The sequence below is a fragment of the Rhagoletis pomonella genome, unplaced genomic scaffold (assembly GCF_013731165.1).
Source record: "Rhagoletis pomonella isolate Grant_MI unplaced genomic scaffold, Rhpom_1.0 Rhpom_scaffold_00006, whole genome shotgun sequence".
NCBI classification, from domain to species: Eukaryota; Metazoa; Arthropoda; class Insecta; order Diptera; family Tephritidae; genus Rhagoletis; species Rhagoletis pomonella.
The window spans coordinates 44,334,821-44,350,140 of NW_023458560.1; the positions used below are offsets into that span (position 1 = coordinate 44,334,821).

A 15,320-nucleotide genomic window follows, 5' to 3' on the forward strand; every position below is an offset into this window, starting at 1 on the left:
GCGAGCATCCTTATTTTCTATGATATTTGGTTATGTTTTATTCTGTCAAACTGGTACTCTCGCTACATTGCAGTCGTCAAATGGTCAAAAATTTTTGTTAAGGATTTTCCTATTTTTGGTAAGTTGTTGTTTATTTTTTAATGAATTAACTTTGAATTCAGTGAAATTCGAAAAAATAATACAAATTCCCTCAAAAAGTTATGGATATGGAACATATAAGCTGTAGATACAGCGGCGATAATATAAGTAGGGAAGATACATTTTAGCATTCCTCGGCTATTCTCCTTTCCATTATTTAATGTTTATTATTTTTTTATGAAAGTGTAGCTCGTTATATAAATGTTCTACAAAGTTTGAAATTTTGATTTACATGGTTTTTTTTAGATAGTAAGCCATATTTTCATAGAAATTTAATAAACAATTTTTAAACAAAGAAAAGTAGCCAAAACTTGCCAAAATGTCTTTTCCCTATTTACATCCTCACCACTGTATATATTGTGTGTATAAATTTTTGCGATCATTTTTAATGTCTTTTTCTTTTTGTTTTGTTGTTTGTTGTTGTTTTGTTTTCTGTAGGTGGCATTCCTCGTTTAAATATTTCAGTTTAAAAGCTATTTCAGTCCGCTTTTGTTTGATACCCAATTTGTTTAGTTTGGTTAAATGGTTTGTTTATTATTAGGAAAGGACTTTTATTTCGGCTTTGAAAAAATATTTGGCCAACATTAACTGTTATCACTGGCCTAAAAAAAGTAAAAGCTCAGATTGACCGTTTATTTAACTTCAATTAAAATAAAATTTTTCTAACGACTTTTATTATAAAAGTCCGGGTTCCTGAGATTACCGGCGATTGTGCTGAAAATGGATGAGTTAAAAAATAATGAGCAAATATTTTCAGCAGCATAGCCCATACGGACATAACAGCAAAAAATATAAAATAAAAACAAAAACTAAATTTAACTAGATATTTCAAATACATATTTATATGTACCCCATAAAATAGTAAAAAAATATAAATTCAGCAACGAACAAAAATTTTATGCAGTAAAATATTTACTGTGCTGCTGCTTTCGTCACTCGCGCGCACTGCCGTGCGCTGTGATATGTAACTTTTAAATAAAACAAAAAAAAATCTACATACATATATTATTTAAAAACAATTAGCGAATAGCGAAGGAAATCAAACTAAATACATATACAAACATATATGAATGATGTATGTATAACAGACAGTAACTTTTAGAATGGCAGCGCCTCTAGTACAGTAATAGCGAAAATACACATAATAAACGATACACTGTCATATATCATCAGCATAAAAACAAATGTAATATCCTACATCCCATAGCTATAACTGAACGATATTTACAACAATAAAATAGCAAATAGATGTATAACTTTAGTAATCAATTCGTGTGAGTTTTTGTATTTGCATACGAGACAAAATACATACTTACATACATTAATAAAAATGGTATAAATAAATAAATGTTTAATAAACTAAAAGATGAAAATTTCTTACTTTTTTAGATTTGTCGCATACAAAGCAGTAAAAGGAAAATTAGGTTAAAGGCACTGTGCTCTTAATTAGCGTTTGTATCTGACCTCGTCTCTGTGGACATCCGCGACCTACAACGATACGTTAAGATTACAACGACTAAAATCCATTTGTTGTGTGTGTGTCCCGAATGGTATTCGTGCATCTCGGGAAGTAGGAGGATGACGGGAAAAATACCCCCTGTAATACCCACCAACCCCGGGCAGTTTGGGACAAAACTGTGAGTCACAACGTTTGGATATTACTCCAGGTGATACCCACACGTGTAGAAATCCATGCGCATTTGCGGCAGGAGCAAGGATTCTGGAGGCGCCAATCATTGCCATAGTGTCTCCAGCGTCATAGACCAGGAGCGCAGGAGGAGAAGGAGGAAGAACACAAGCAGGGAAAACCCACTTGTGTGGCTGACCGAACTCCTCCTGTCGCTGCGTCAAGTAAGCGGAGCAGGTCTACGGAGGTTACTCCAGAAGCCAGTGGGACCTTGGTGAATGCACCGGCATCCAAATCTACTGGTGCACGCTGCAAGAGAAAAAAAACTGTGGCGACACCCACCAATGCTTGCTCCAATAGCAATTCGAGTCATAGTGTGGCGGGTACTGGTGTTGCATTGCCCAATTCTGATCTTGCGGCGAACAATCGAGGGCAGCGACAGAAGAAGGCGTTATCAGCCAGACAGACCTCTGCCTAAAACCAAGGATAGGAGTGATGCAAGGGTTGGTCGAGGCAGACCTGTACTACGTCAGGATGTCGGGGGCCGGCCAACTTACTGTGAAGCCGTGAAAAGCCCTCCGCTCATTGCCGTAATTGAGAGGGCGGGCTCGACTCGGTAGATGACTGCTGCAGAAGTTAAACGCTGCAAGAGCCATCTTATCCGGGTCGTGATTGCCTCCGGTACTGCAGCCAATGCTCGTAGGTATTAGGAGAGGGATGAAACCATTGTGGTGAAATGTCTCTCCCAAGCAAACTCGGATTGGGTCAAGGCTGTGGTACAAAGAATACTGCGCACAGGGGAAACAGGCTTCACAGTTTACAGTAAAGAGTGTACCCCTTTCAGAAAAGCGCTCTGCAGGATTCCAGATCCCGATCTGAAAACGGCGGACATGCTCTCCTGCTTCCGTACCCCAAATACGGGGGTTGACACCAAGCACTAGGGTGGCATCTCTCACAAAAAGGGTAGCAACCTGGAGAGTAGAGCAGGTGCCACTATGGTTGTAAAGATGGACCAGGACTCTGTGGATACCCCCGGATCAAGGTACGGAAATCGCTTGAGTCCCTTTTTCTGGAGAATTTCTTTTATAATTGATCCCAAATTATCTTCTGGATTTATACCTCTATGATCAGACCCATAAGCAGCTATGCGCCAGTGGTATGGTGGAGCAGACTCTCAAACCATAGCGTGAGAAGTCTGCTTGCTAAACTTCATTGAACTATTGTCGTGTGCTGTACGGGAGCTTTCTCTACAACACCTGGTGCTGCTCTTGATGCACTGCTGCACTTACCGTCACTGTGTATCTTCATAAGTGGGGAAGCCTTATAGGCCGCCTGCAGACTAAAAAGAAACGGATGTTGGTATAACACTGATTGGGGTGAGGCGGAAATTGCTGGCGGCAGAGATCTGAGCACTTGCGTCTTTTCAACGCCACAGGATAGTACGCCACCATTACTGAATGTTGGTTTAATACCACCACTGAGCCCGGACTCACAGTCGAATCTTCACTGATGGTTCCAAAACTGACTCTGGATCGGGATCTGGGTCTTAATCGAAGTTAATGGCTTCACTTTTCTCTTAGGGATTATGCTTTAGTCTTCCAGTCTGCGGTATTTGCAATCTTCAAGGCCATGGACTACGTGGTGGAAAATGGGTGGAGTGGAAGGAGTTTACGTATCTGTAGTAACAACCAAGCTGCACTTAAGGCACTGGTCAGCCCTCTAACTACTTCCAAACTAGTTCGGCAACGGAAGTCTCGACTAAATTATGTTGGCTTGCTTTACTCTGGGTGCCAGGTCACTCAGGAGTACCTGGTAATGAGACATCTGACCATTTGGCCAGAACTGGCTCAGACCAGGCAAAGGCAACCAGTTATAGCACACCCTGCTTCGGCCATCGAAGCCACCATCAGAAACTGGGTGAATACTTCGCTCAGCAATGACTGGGAGGCATCGAGGGGCTGTTGCCCTCAATCTCAGAAGGACTATCTAGTTCAACGCTCTCACTGAGCAGACGGGACTGCAAACAATATGTTGAACTGCTGACTGGTCACAGTGGTCGATTATTTAGTTACGGTATTCCACTCCAATTATCGCACTGCCGCCCAAGAAACAACACATTTATTACTAATGCAGAAATTTATTTCCAATTTTCTATACATTTTAAAATACTCATAAATTTATACTTAAGCTAGGGTGTGATGGAATTTTTGTATTTTCGGATTTGTTATTAAAATTAGTTAAATGCAATACACTCATTAGACAGAAAATTGGCCGAAACAAATGAATTCAATAGAATAGATATATGATATAAAAGTGGTTATACATAAGTAAGTGGGTGTAAATGCAATAGCCAATTCAGTGTGGAAAAAAGTATTTCAGGAAATCAATCAAAAAGATAATTTAACTACATGAAAAAAAAAATTTGTGTAAAACAAGTTTGCACCGAATTCGCTAGAACCGAGAACCAGGAATTTTAAGCGAATAGTTTTCAACTTTTCGAATAAGGTACCTCTTAGATTTTTTTTCTTAAATTTTTTTCCTTTATTATTTTAAACATAAATTAATTTTTAAATTCACTTAAACTAAAACGAAATTATGCTCAAACCCAAAAGAAATTTCTTGCCAATTCGAAAAAATCTTCAAAGTTTCAAACAAAATTTTTACAAACAAAATTAAAAAGCATAAACGAAAACGAAAACATCAACAAATAAGTTCCATGCTTCACATGCCACGATCACTATCCACAAGCCAAACTCCGTTCGTAAAAACAACACATTTACAATTTCTCTTTTCCTACATCTGCAGCGTTACATTCCTTTACAGACGAATACCAGCATTGCGTGAACGCACAAAGTTCAGTAGCTCATCGGAGTCCTCGCACACGAACGGCTTCAAGTGATGGCACGCCACATCGTGCCATTTGAGTCCATCATTATAGAAATTATTCAAAATCGACAAACACGATTCATCGTTACCCTGTGCGGCCTCACGATTGTCCGGCTGTGGTTGATTGTAGCCGCCAGTGTGCGACCAGTCGCCGGTGTTGCGCTGCGAGGTAGGTCCAATTTTACCACCCGAACCAGACCAGAACCAGCCATTCTCATTTGGTGGCTGCAAGTCGGGGCGATCACAGCCAGCGAAGTTGCATTTGCGACCCGATGTCCAGATGTAGCGTACATTACCACGCGCTATGCGCTGCTTGACGAATTCATTCTCCTGTGGCGTTTCCAGCGAAACGGCGTCCATGCAATGGCGACGGCAAATGTTGCGCGCATCTAACCAATCGACTTCAAGGCTGCGCGTTGGCGCATGCTCCCAGCTGAAGAAGTACGAATGAGCTACACCGCGTGCATCACGATAGGTGGCGTGGCGAACACCTGCGTGGAGAGGAGAAAGAAAAGAAGAGGGAGAAGAGTTAAGTAAGAGCAAGATAAGTATGGTATAAAGTTGTAAAGCTAAGAGCAACGATGATATCAGTTAGAATAACAATGAAAACAACGACTAGGAGACCTAAGAAGTTTACTCTACTTTACTTAAAATTTCTCACTGGCGTTTAGTCCATAAATATCCGATATGCATTGTGATCAATACTAACTAAGGTCACCGAGTGATCACTTTGTCTATTTCCACTTGCTTCTGAGACATAGATAACTTTTCCCGGAAAGTTATGCGAACGACATACGGGCTAAGATATAAAAAAAATTTAGTCAAGTGTTATTTATTTTCCTGTACCCAAATGTTAAGAATAAGGCTAACGAGCTTTTCAATTGGTACTGATCGATGTTGACAGTCTGTGATGGCCTAACCTGTTGTTTACTACTACCACTCTGATGCCAAATCACCATCACATGACAGAGTAGGTAAACAATCATGTTTCAGTTCTGGACCGACGGTATTTGTAGGGCCGTCACCGTCAACGGCAAGATCTACAGACTCATTATTATATTTGTGGTTGATATGTGGTTTCAGCAGAACGGCACTATGAGCCACAAAACGGACGATGCAATGCATTCCGCTTGAAAGATTTCTAGCTGAGGTGACGGGAGTTGGCCACCAAGAGGGTGTGATATGACACTTCTAGATTGTTTCTTGTGGAGCTTTCTGAAGTCGCAGATTTCTGTACGCCAATAAACTGCAGTCGAGCGATGACTTTTAAGTCAACATAACTCAGGCCATCGCTCAGCTTCTGTCACCACATTTATTGTAAATTGGACCAATCACAAATCGGAGTTTTTATCAGATAAATACTGATCTTCCGGGTACAAGTTTGATGGATAGCTATGAAAGAGCGGACTTACCCAAAAAGACTAGAGGGAGTTTATATTCTCCCATTGATTAGCATAACGAGTGCCTTGGGGACAACACCGAGGGCGGTACCCATGTCATCTGTCTCGAGACTACATGTCTAGCATCAGCTTTGGTTCAGGACGTATTGTCGTCGTATTAGTATAGCGTCATCTGCGACAGGACGGATAAAGTAGGTGATCCTGCATCTGAGTTTCGAAAGTTTTCTTGATGCTACAATAGTGATCGATGCGTGGCAAAAGGGCACAGAGATGGGCAATAGAAAAACGTGTTCGTCTGGATTAATAACTAGGGCATCCGATTTGGAAAGAGAATGCGCAGGTCATACGATAAAAAAAAACTTTTAGATCTATTGTTCTCAATGGGAAGTTTGGAACCTAGATTTCTTGTAGGACTGCTGGCGGGTACTGTTTGCTGACAGCGCATGCATTCATTCATTCAAACTAGGTTTAGTGTGAGATTAAGGCTGTAGTGGGCGTTCCCACGACAGTCGGGACTACGTAACCGGAACTACCCAGATTTATATCTGGTCAAGGAATGTCACTCCAGCAACACACCCGAAAAACTCTTTGGGGAATTTGTATGCTGTTAGAACAACATCAACAACAACTGGGAATAGTGGGGTACATAATATGAAAGTGCACAGCTTTCAGCAGTGCCCATCTTTTAGGTAAAGACTCGCGCTAAGGCTACTAATCGAAAATGTTTAGCACAGTGTCAGGCAAAATACATACGCACACATAGCCTCGCGAGGCTACTGCCCTGCAGTAAATCGCGCTAGTTCAGAGCTAGCTCATAACTAGCTCTTTAAGAGGCGGTACTGGTTCTCGATCTATGCCAAGGCAATGCTTTCAACAGTCTCTTTTTACATGGCGATGTCCTACGAAGTGGAAATTCAAATTTTTTTGAGTGTAAAAGATTTCAGATTTAACGATATTGCAGCTAATTAACACCGAAGATGGCGATCGCAAGCAGTAATCGTGATATTTGGTTTGTGAAAATTCGCATTTTGCACAATTAGATTTGCATCTTACTTTAGTATTCCTCAAATTTATGGCACACCATGATATTCCTTGTTTCAAGATTGAGCTTAAAAAGTTTAGAATCAAACTTTTAGAACTATGGACTAAGCACTTTCTCTTCATTTCCTACCAGAACAAAAATGAGTTATATAGGCGTGTTCTGCAATTCACTTCCGAGAATTCAAAGTGACTCTGGTTGAAATTCAATCCTAGGTGAATTGCAGAACCTGTCTGATAAATATTTTATATGTATGTATGCATACTCACGATTGGCACAACTGCGTGGATCCGGTAACGCTAGGCGACGTTGAGCCAAGGCGACGGTGGCACCAAAAGCCAGCAGCAACATAGTACGCAGCAGTGACATCTTTCTTCGATTATAGATTTTCTTTACAAGGTTTATCTTAAAATTTTTCTCTGTTGATGCAGACTGGAACGGACTCACTGCGAGTAGCGTAGAGTAAAAACTAAAAAAGAAAAAAAGAAAACAAGTGATTAGCCCGAATGCTCGAATGAAAATGAAAGTCACACATATACATACATATATACATATATGTATGTATGTAGTTAGATAGATCACAGTTTGGAAAATTCGTAAAAAGTCTACGCTTGATGAGGAAAATCTAAACTATTTATTTTATTTAGATAAACAATAAAAACAATGTGCTTAATGAAGTAGTTTATCAATTGGAATTTGTTTAGTTTAGCGACTAATTTAGGCGCATTTAATACAAGCATAGGTACATACATACATACATTAATACTAATGTAGGTGACTGTTGAATTGTTTTGATCAGCGACCGCACACCCAGTTTGCATGCTCCATTGACGTTTTTGAATGAAAGATTGGATAGAAAAAAAAAATGGTTTGGATGTGTGTGTGAAAAGTTCTGTAAACAAAAATGGGTGCGCAAAAGAGTTGGCTATATTTACAGAGGCTTTTTAACTTTCATACTTCTCAAATGTAAACAATGTTTTATGATACCCAATGCGTATTACACGTTTAAGGGCTGCTAACTCAAGTTAATATTTAAATGAGATGAGAGCCAACAACTACTCGAAAGGGCATTGATAGATATTCGCAACTGGGGAGAGTGGACCTATAGAGAGATGCGATGGTTTGTGAACTTCTTTCAAAAATAACTACATTCCATCCTGGTCTTCCTCCGAACTAGAAAATATTCGGCAAGGACAGGAGACCCGAGGTGTTAAAGCTTTAAGCTCGCGAAAGCTGGACAGCCAAGGAGCAGATACCGAGATGATTACATCTTATCGTCTTCCATAACAGCTGAGTAAGAGCGTGAGGTGAACGAATGGAGTCATATTTCTCAATGGCTGGTTAAGCTTTCCACCATAACTAGGGGTATTTCCCTTTGCTTGGCTTTGCTTTGCTTGGCTTCAGAAACCGCCTCCGATCTACTCATGGCCATAAATAACTAAACCCCGTGCGTACCAAAGTTTTCGCCGAGCCAGTTCTCTAAACTTAAAAGATGCCCAACTATATGTAGAAACGACCATGGCTTCGAAACACAAGGCTATGCAGACAATCTGGTGATCTGTGTAAAAGGGTTGCAAGGCGAAATGATCTTCAACCGCATGCAACATGCCCTGCGCATTACGCAAAGATTTTTTGACATCCATTAATCCCACTAAATCTACTCTGGTTCCGTTTACACGGAGGAAAAAGTTATCCATGACAGAATTTATTTTAGGCGGCACTAGAATAGGTCTTTCAAATGAGGCAAAATACCGGGGGGTGTGGCTGGATAAGACAAGGCAATGAGAACCTTCATCACTTTCAGGCGAATTTATGGGACATGGGGACTCTCCCCGAAAATGGCTTAACTCATTTAACACAGTTGTAATGCAGATAGTCACCTACGCATCCTTGACATCGTGGACAAAAGAGACACAAAGAACAGGTAGCACAAAACTAAGCAAACTGCAACGAATGGGGTGCATTGGCATAACAGGGACTATGCGGACCTGTCCTGCTGATGCATTTAGTGCCCTTGTGGGTATACCGCCCTTCCCAATCCTAATAGAGAGGGAGGCCAGCCTTTCGCCACTGAGAATCTTAAATACTTCCGAATAAATATATAGTCCTAATTAAATTCACTAATACAAATGAGGGACGCAGTAATTCGAAAACTAGTCATTTCTAGGAATTTCAAAGTATCTATTGCGGACCGAGCATTCTGTAGTACAGGAAACCCTTACACAAAACCCGGAGTTAAAGTTTGGTACGTTGACGGATCAGAACGTGAAGACGGAAAAATTGAAGCTCGTATATTTGGGCCGAATCTAAAAAAATCGATACCAAGGGGCAGCTACTCCACCATTTTCCAAGCAGAGATTCATGCGGTAGAGATCTCAATCTGAAAATACCTCAAAAGAGGCACGGCTTCTAAAACATCTGCATTATGTCGGACAGTCAGGCTGCCCTGCTAGCGCTGAGGTCCCACATAATAACATCAAAACTAGTGTACGACTTCCTCAGTACCCTAAATGCTCTTGGAAGCAAAAACACAGTATTACTTGGCTGGATGCCGGTAAATGAGGGTCACGATGGCAATGAACAGGCGACAGCCCAGCAAAACTCGGAGCTACCATAATATTCCATGGCCCGGAACCCTTTTATGGGCTTACCAAAGCACACTTAAGGGATGTCATATACAAGTGGGTAGACCAAAAATTACATAGCCACTGGAGTAAATGTCCAGGGCAAAAACAAGGTAAGCGGTTCATCTGTCCACCCGTCTAGACCACGCTAGAGGTCGCAGTGCTCATGGCTCATAATAATAATAATAATAATAATATGTAGAAAATGGAGTTTCAACACTACATTTCTTCTTCCTTCCCTTCTTATTTTTTTTCTTATTTGCCTCTACAACCGTTTGTCGGTTTGGGACAGGATCGAAAAACTTTGTCAATCGCCTCTCTAATTTCAAAAGTTGCACCATTTATTCATCCCGATTACAGACAGGTTTTTCTTGGGGTCCGAGTCGACGGATCTTTTCACCAGAGCCCTATCCACCAGACGCTCGACACGCGAACAGTGCAATAGATTTTAGGCAGAATAGTTCTCTCGAAAGCTGCCAAAGCCGTGTTATCATTGTTCGACATCGTCCACGTTGCTGTTCCATAAAAAAAGAACGGCATGATGGAAGATTTGTGGAACATAATTTTTTGTACGTCGGGAACAATTCAATTGCCTACCAAGCCCAAAGTACTTATTAATAGAAATCGTACGAAAGTGAATCGCCTTGGCTAAAACTTAATTTGTTCTCAAACGGCACGGAGAGGTCCTTGCCACTTTGGATGGAGCTATAAACTGTACTCAACGTCAATCTATATAGCGTGCAAGTTTTCTAGGGATTCACACCGATAAGGTCCAATCAGTTGGTTCATGAAAGCTTCAGCTTTCGCGCAGAGTCGTCGATAGGATACCCGTATCTTTAGCCGAAAAAAACTCCTCAAGAGCGCCTTGTCTTGACAGTTCAGCGGCTCTGCATTTTCCTGCTAAATGCTTAAGCTGATACCAAAGTATTCTAAACTAAGTAAACTAAAGCTCATCAAAAACCATTAGACTTTTGCTAAGGAAATTTTTCGATAATTTCTATAGAGCTATTCAAAACAAAAAGTTGTTTATAGTCGAATGTAGTTGTTATCGAAAAGGGTAAAAATGCGACATTAGGTTGTACAAAACAGAATTTTTTCGAAATTACCTTGCTAATATACTTAGGGGTGTACGGCGAACTTTTTTTTTTTTTGCTTGTAAGGCGTTACGGTCTAATATACAGTTTTTAAAGCATATCAATATTTTGGAAAAGATTAAAAAGGATTTTTCGTGATAAAATTTTCGAGCAAGTTAGTTGAATTAGAAGCGAAAAACTTTGCATTGGGTATAAAAGGTACGAAACTACTAGAACCTACATTAGGGTGGAGCGGAAATAAAATATTTTTTTCAAATATTGGGGAATCGTTTCTTTTGGACGTCAATGGAATACCCCAAATGTTTTGTTACAAAACTCTCCAAATTTCAATAAGAAATTGGAAGCAGAAAGTATTAACCGATTAAAAAAAATTAGGGGATTTCAAAAAAAAAATACGGGTTTTCTACTGACGCCCAATGTAACGCAAATGTGTTTGCTTCCGCTCCACCCTAGTCTACATATACCACTATGTGTGCTTTATATTTGTTTTGTTTTTCACTTTATTGTGTAATTCTAAGTTTTGAGTAATTCTGACTGCTCTATTGAACCGCGATTTTGTTACCTCGATATTTATTTTCGATGTTTTGTTTGTTTATTATATGCTTTTCGCTTTTTCTTTCTTCTTTGTTTTGGTTTTGGTTTGTCATTTTCATTGGTTTACTCTTTTTTTTTTTATTTCTTTTTGAGGCATCCAATTGTTTTGTCACTCGCTTTCAAGTACAAACATGAACACATAATGACACTCGACCTATCCCTGGCCCGGAGCGCTAGACAACAAACTAAAAAATATAATTACTTACATAATAAATACAAATAAATATATAGATAAAAAAAGTACTGTGTGCATGTACACGAACTAGTTCATTAGTGCAGATGACCTCAAATGGAGCAATCTGCTTTGTCAATTTGTTTTTATTTTATTTTAAATTTTATGTTGCATTTAGATTTCTATGAGTAAATTGCCAATACGAGATTGTGAGGCATCGTAAAGCGTCGCTAAGCTTGATGCTAGACTATGGCTATAGACACGGCTGTTTGTAGGCAGCTTACGGAAAACAAAAAAAAAATGAAATCTATGACGTGAGAACTTTTGCAAGTAAGAAGCATTAAAATCAGTTTAAAACAAGCGAATAATTACTTGCAGTTGGTCAGAAGTCATGTTGCAGCCATTAATCTGCTATGGATTGCAGAAAGGCATTGCCAGAATTTAAGAACTTTAATACAGGTATTCATACATATCTACATGCCATTATGGCAAAAACGACTTTTTACATAAACTGTATAAATAAAACACAGCTAGTTAAGAATTAAGAGAAGAAAATTTTAAAATTTTAGTTCTTTATTTTATTTATGGGGCGAGTCACAGTGCCGCCTAAGTAGGCAAAAATCGAGAAATTCGTTATCTGCAATGTGAACTTGTTTGGTATTTTTGTAAAAACAATTTATCCACTAAAAAGAATTAAAAAGACATATCCCTAAACAAAAAATTAATTATATGCCGCCAGGAAGCCACTAAAGTCGACAAACTTTATAATAAGCGTAAGCTCTTCACAGAAAAAAATGTCAAAAATATATTCTTTGAAATAAAATGTTGGTTTGACTTTTCTTGTTTCCATGTAGATAGTAGAGGAATTACAGGAATTAAAATTTTGGAATAAAGTTAAACACAGGGTGTCTCTGCGGTATTCCAGAAAACAATTTTTTTAAACAAAATTTCAAAAAATGCAGAAAAAAATACATGTAAAAATAGTTATTTTTTATTATTTTATTAAATAGTAGGGGCTTTTAGCTTTCATAAGAAGAAATAAAAACCTGCTAATTTTTTGCAGTTTCTGAAGTAATGCGTTTTTCGCTAATGCATAAAAGAAATTCATGAAAAAAAAATGTTTGCGTTCATTTATTTTTGAGAAATGCAAAAACGAAAATCTGGCAAGCCAGACTCTCTCATCGATCTCAATTTCCGTAAGGCCGTAACTTAAATATCTAAAATGTACAGGTTCTTAAGTTTCTTACGTAAGTTAAGTTTTAACTAACCGCCAACACAGTTTCTCATACAACTGGTTGGCCAAAACTTTAAGTTGAGTTAAGTTACGAAAATTAAGTTTGGACTAAGTGAGCGTTTAGCACTATGCACGAAAATGCTACTTTTTATTTCGAACAAGCTGACGACCTAGTAAAGTCAATTCGGGAACGCTAAATTTAGTAATGATAGTGATTTTTCTAGATTCATTTAATCGAGTAATATCAAATTCCAGTTCTTAGGCGGGAGCCGGGCTTGAGCGAAATTTGAAAATTTTTGATGGCTTTAAAAATTTGTGTTGAAGGGGTTTTTGGCGCGAGGAATCCGAATTTGACACTATTCTTGCGATCCGACAATTATTTAGTGCAGCTTTTGTACGACAAAAAACATCCAAAAATTACCGAAAACGCCAAAAACCGTTGATTTTTGAATGGAAGTTAACCAAAATTTGTCGGAAAACCCTTTTCTTAATTCAAATTTTTTTGGTTAATACGTTCCTAAAAATTTCAAAGAGTAAAAATCCTCCGTGAAGATGCTTGACATAATCACCTTTGATTTGATAGGAGTTCTAATGCCTTGGCTGGTTCCGAACCGTTTGGGTATCTGTGAGATCTTAGGTCCAGCTCCAAGAAGATCTGTTGAATGGATGGAAAAGGTGCGGAAGGACTTGGTGTAGGCGTGCTTATACATACATACATACTTACATATACATATGCATCTATTAAGATACGAAACTAAACGGCTACTAGTAGCCCGTTTTGACGGAAGTTGCTCGTACTTTTGCAGTCTTCTTTTTCTATTCAATTACCATTTTTAGCGCTATCAACATTTGCCAATACCTAATTATGTAACTACATGGTACTTAAATACGTAGATATATGTATGCACATATGTATATAAGTTTGCAGCCCTACATTCAAACAAAAAAAAAAAGATCAATATAAATATTTTAAAACTTTTGAAAAAATATTTAGGAAAAGTATTATGATTTACGTGAGCTGGACTGATTTCAAAATACCGCCATTTTTTTAATTAAATTAGTTTTTAAAAAAATGTTTTCCAAAAAAATCACCTCAAGCTTAAAAGATCTGCATAAAAAAAAAAATAAAATTAAAGATATTTTTAGAGGTACATAAATATTTTCAAAACGGTCCAACTCATGTAAATCTAAATATTTTCCGAAACGGCAGAACGAAAAATGACACTGAAGATGGCACAATGCCGAAACCGGTTTATCTGCAAACCAAACTTGACAAGGGATGACGGAAATTCGTTCCAAAATAAATTATTTTCGGCGAAGTCTTTATCATACATTTTATAACTCCGGTCGAAAAACTGATTTTTTTTTTTTTGGAGGTGCACCCTAATGTACATGTTTATATTAACAAAGTAGCTACAATATGCCTAAAAGTGAATATTCATGCAGAATTTCCATTCAAGCATAAAAACAAAAATGTTGGCGCAATGCATGAAATAATCTATTGAACAGCGGAAATGTCGAAGTAGAGGGTAAATATGTCAGCTTAAGTACATACATAGATAGTATCTAGGCGTGTGTAAAACGCTTGACCAGCTTGTTATTGCCACTCGATCAGCAGCGTCGTCTAAGCAGGCAGTGATTTTTTGCAACCATGAGGAAATCAATTTTGCTTAAGTACCATCCGTTGGTAATTTCTGCTGTCTACCAGTAAGTACTTGGGCGCATATATTTAGGTGAAACAAAAAACTACCAGAAGCAATTGTTTATTTTCTTTGTTTTACTTGCTTTTAGTTTTCTTTTTTTGTTTTGTAATTAGGTATCTTGTTAGTTAGTGTATTATGCAAAATAGAAATGAAAAATTTTCTTGTGCTCACTCAACTGCATAATACTGAACTTATGCAATCGACTTATGTAGCTTTGCAAACCTGCAGTAGGTACTTAAAGTCATAGTAAAATGCTTGGAAATTGAGTTTCAATATTTTTCACATGTCTTCCATTTTCCCATAAAATTTATATTTTAAAAATTTGTTTGAAAATTTCTGCGTAAGATGACCCTTCGGAATCTTGACCCGAAGAGCAACTTTTCGACCATGGGACGCAAATCCGGCATTGGAGCTGAGCGGTTAATGTGAGCTTACTTTGTACCTCACAAGAGCTGATTTTTGATCTACGGTCAAAGAGCAGGTGAGAAAGTTTCGAAAGTGTCCCTAAAAGAGTATAGCTAGAACTCACTTCAAAGGATTATTGATTAGCGACTCAACTACACAGTTTCCTGGTTGTGATATTCAGATAAGCTTGGAAGGAAAATAGTCAGAAGTATGGCAGCTGTTTGAGATACGTTTCAGTGCGTCCAGATTCTCTTCGAAACCGTTTTGGGCTTAGTTCACGACTATTTGAAAATCAATTTAAGACTAGTTCTGGACTATTTCGAGCCTAGTTCAGAAACAGTTCAGCACTAGTTCCGGATCTTTTTGGGCTAATTCAGTACCATTCTCAGGCGGGTTCAGAACTA

General features: G+C 38.5%; 1 protein-coding gene across 3 annotated transcripts in view; it reads right to left on the reverse strand.

Moving 5' to 3' along the window:
* Positions 1 to 3,913: 3,913 nt before the first annotated feature.
* LOC118740802 overlaps positions 3,914 to 15,320 on the reverse strand; it is a 47,060-nt gene continuing 35,653 nt past the window's right edge. For 2 of the 3 annotated variants that reach the window (XM_036472493.1, XM_036472495.1), the window contains exons 2-3: positions 7,360 to 7,559; positions 3,914 to 5,142 (exon numbers count right to left, since the gene is read on the reverse strand). In XM_036472493.1, coding sequence (XP_036328386.1) covers positions 4,583 to 5,142; positions 7,360 to 7,459 — 660 coding nt within the window. In that variant the 5' untranslated portion in view covers positions 7,460 to 7,559 and the 3' untranslated portion in view covers positions 3,914 to 4,582. Of the gene's footprint in view, positions 5,143 to 7,359; positions 7,560 to 13,377; positions 13,399 to 15,320 lie in introns of those variants that run through there. The other variant, XM_036472494.1, reaches the window with a different exon arrangement.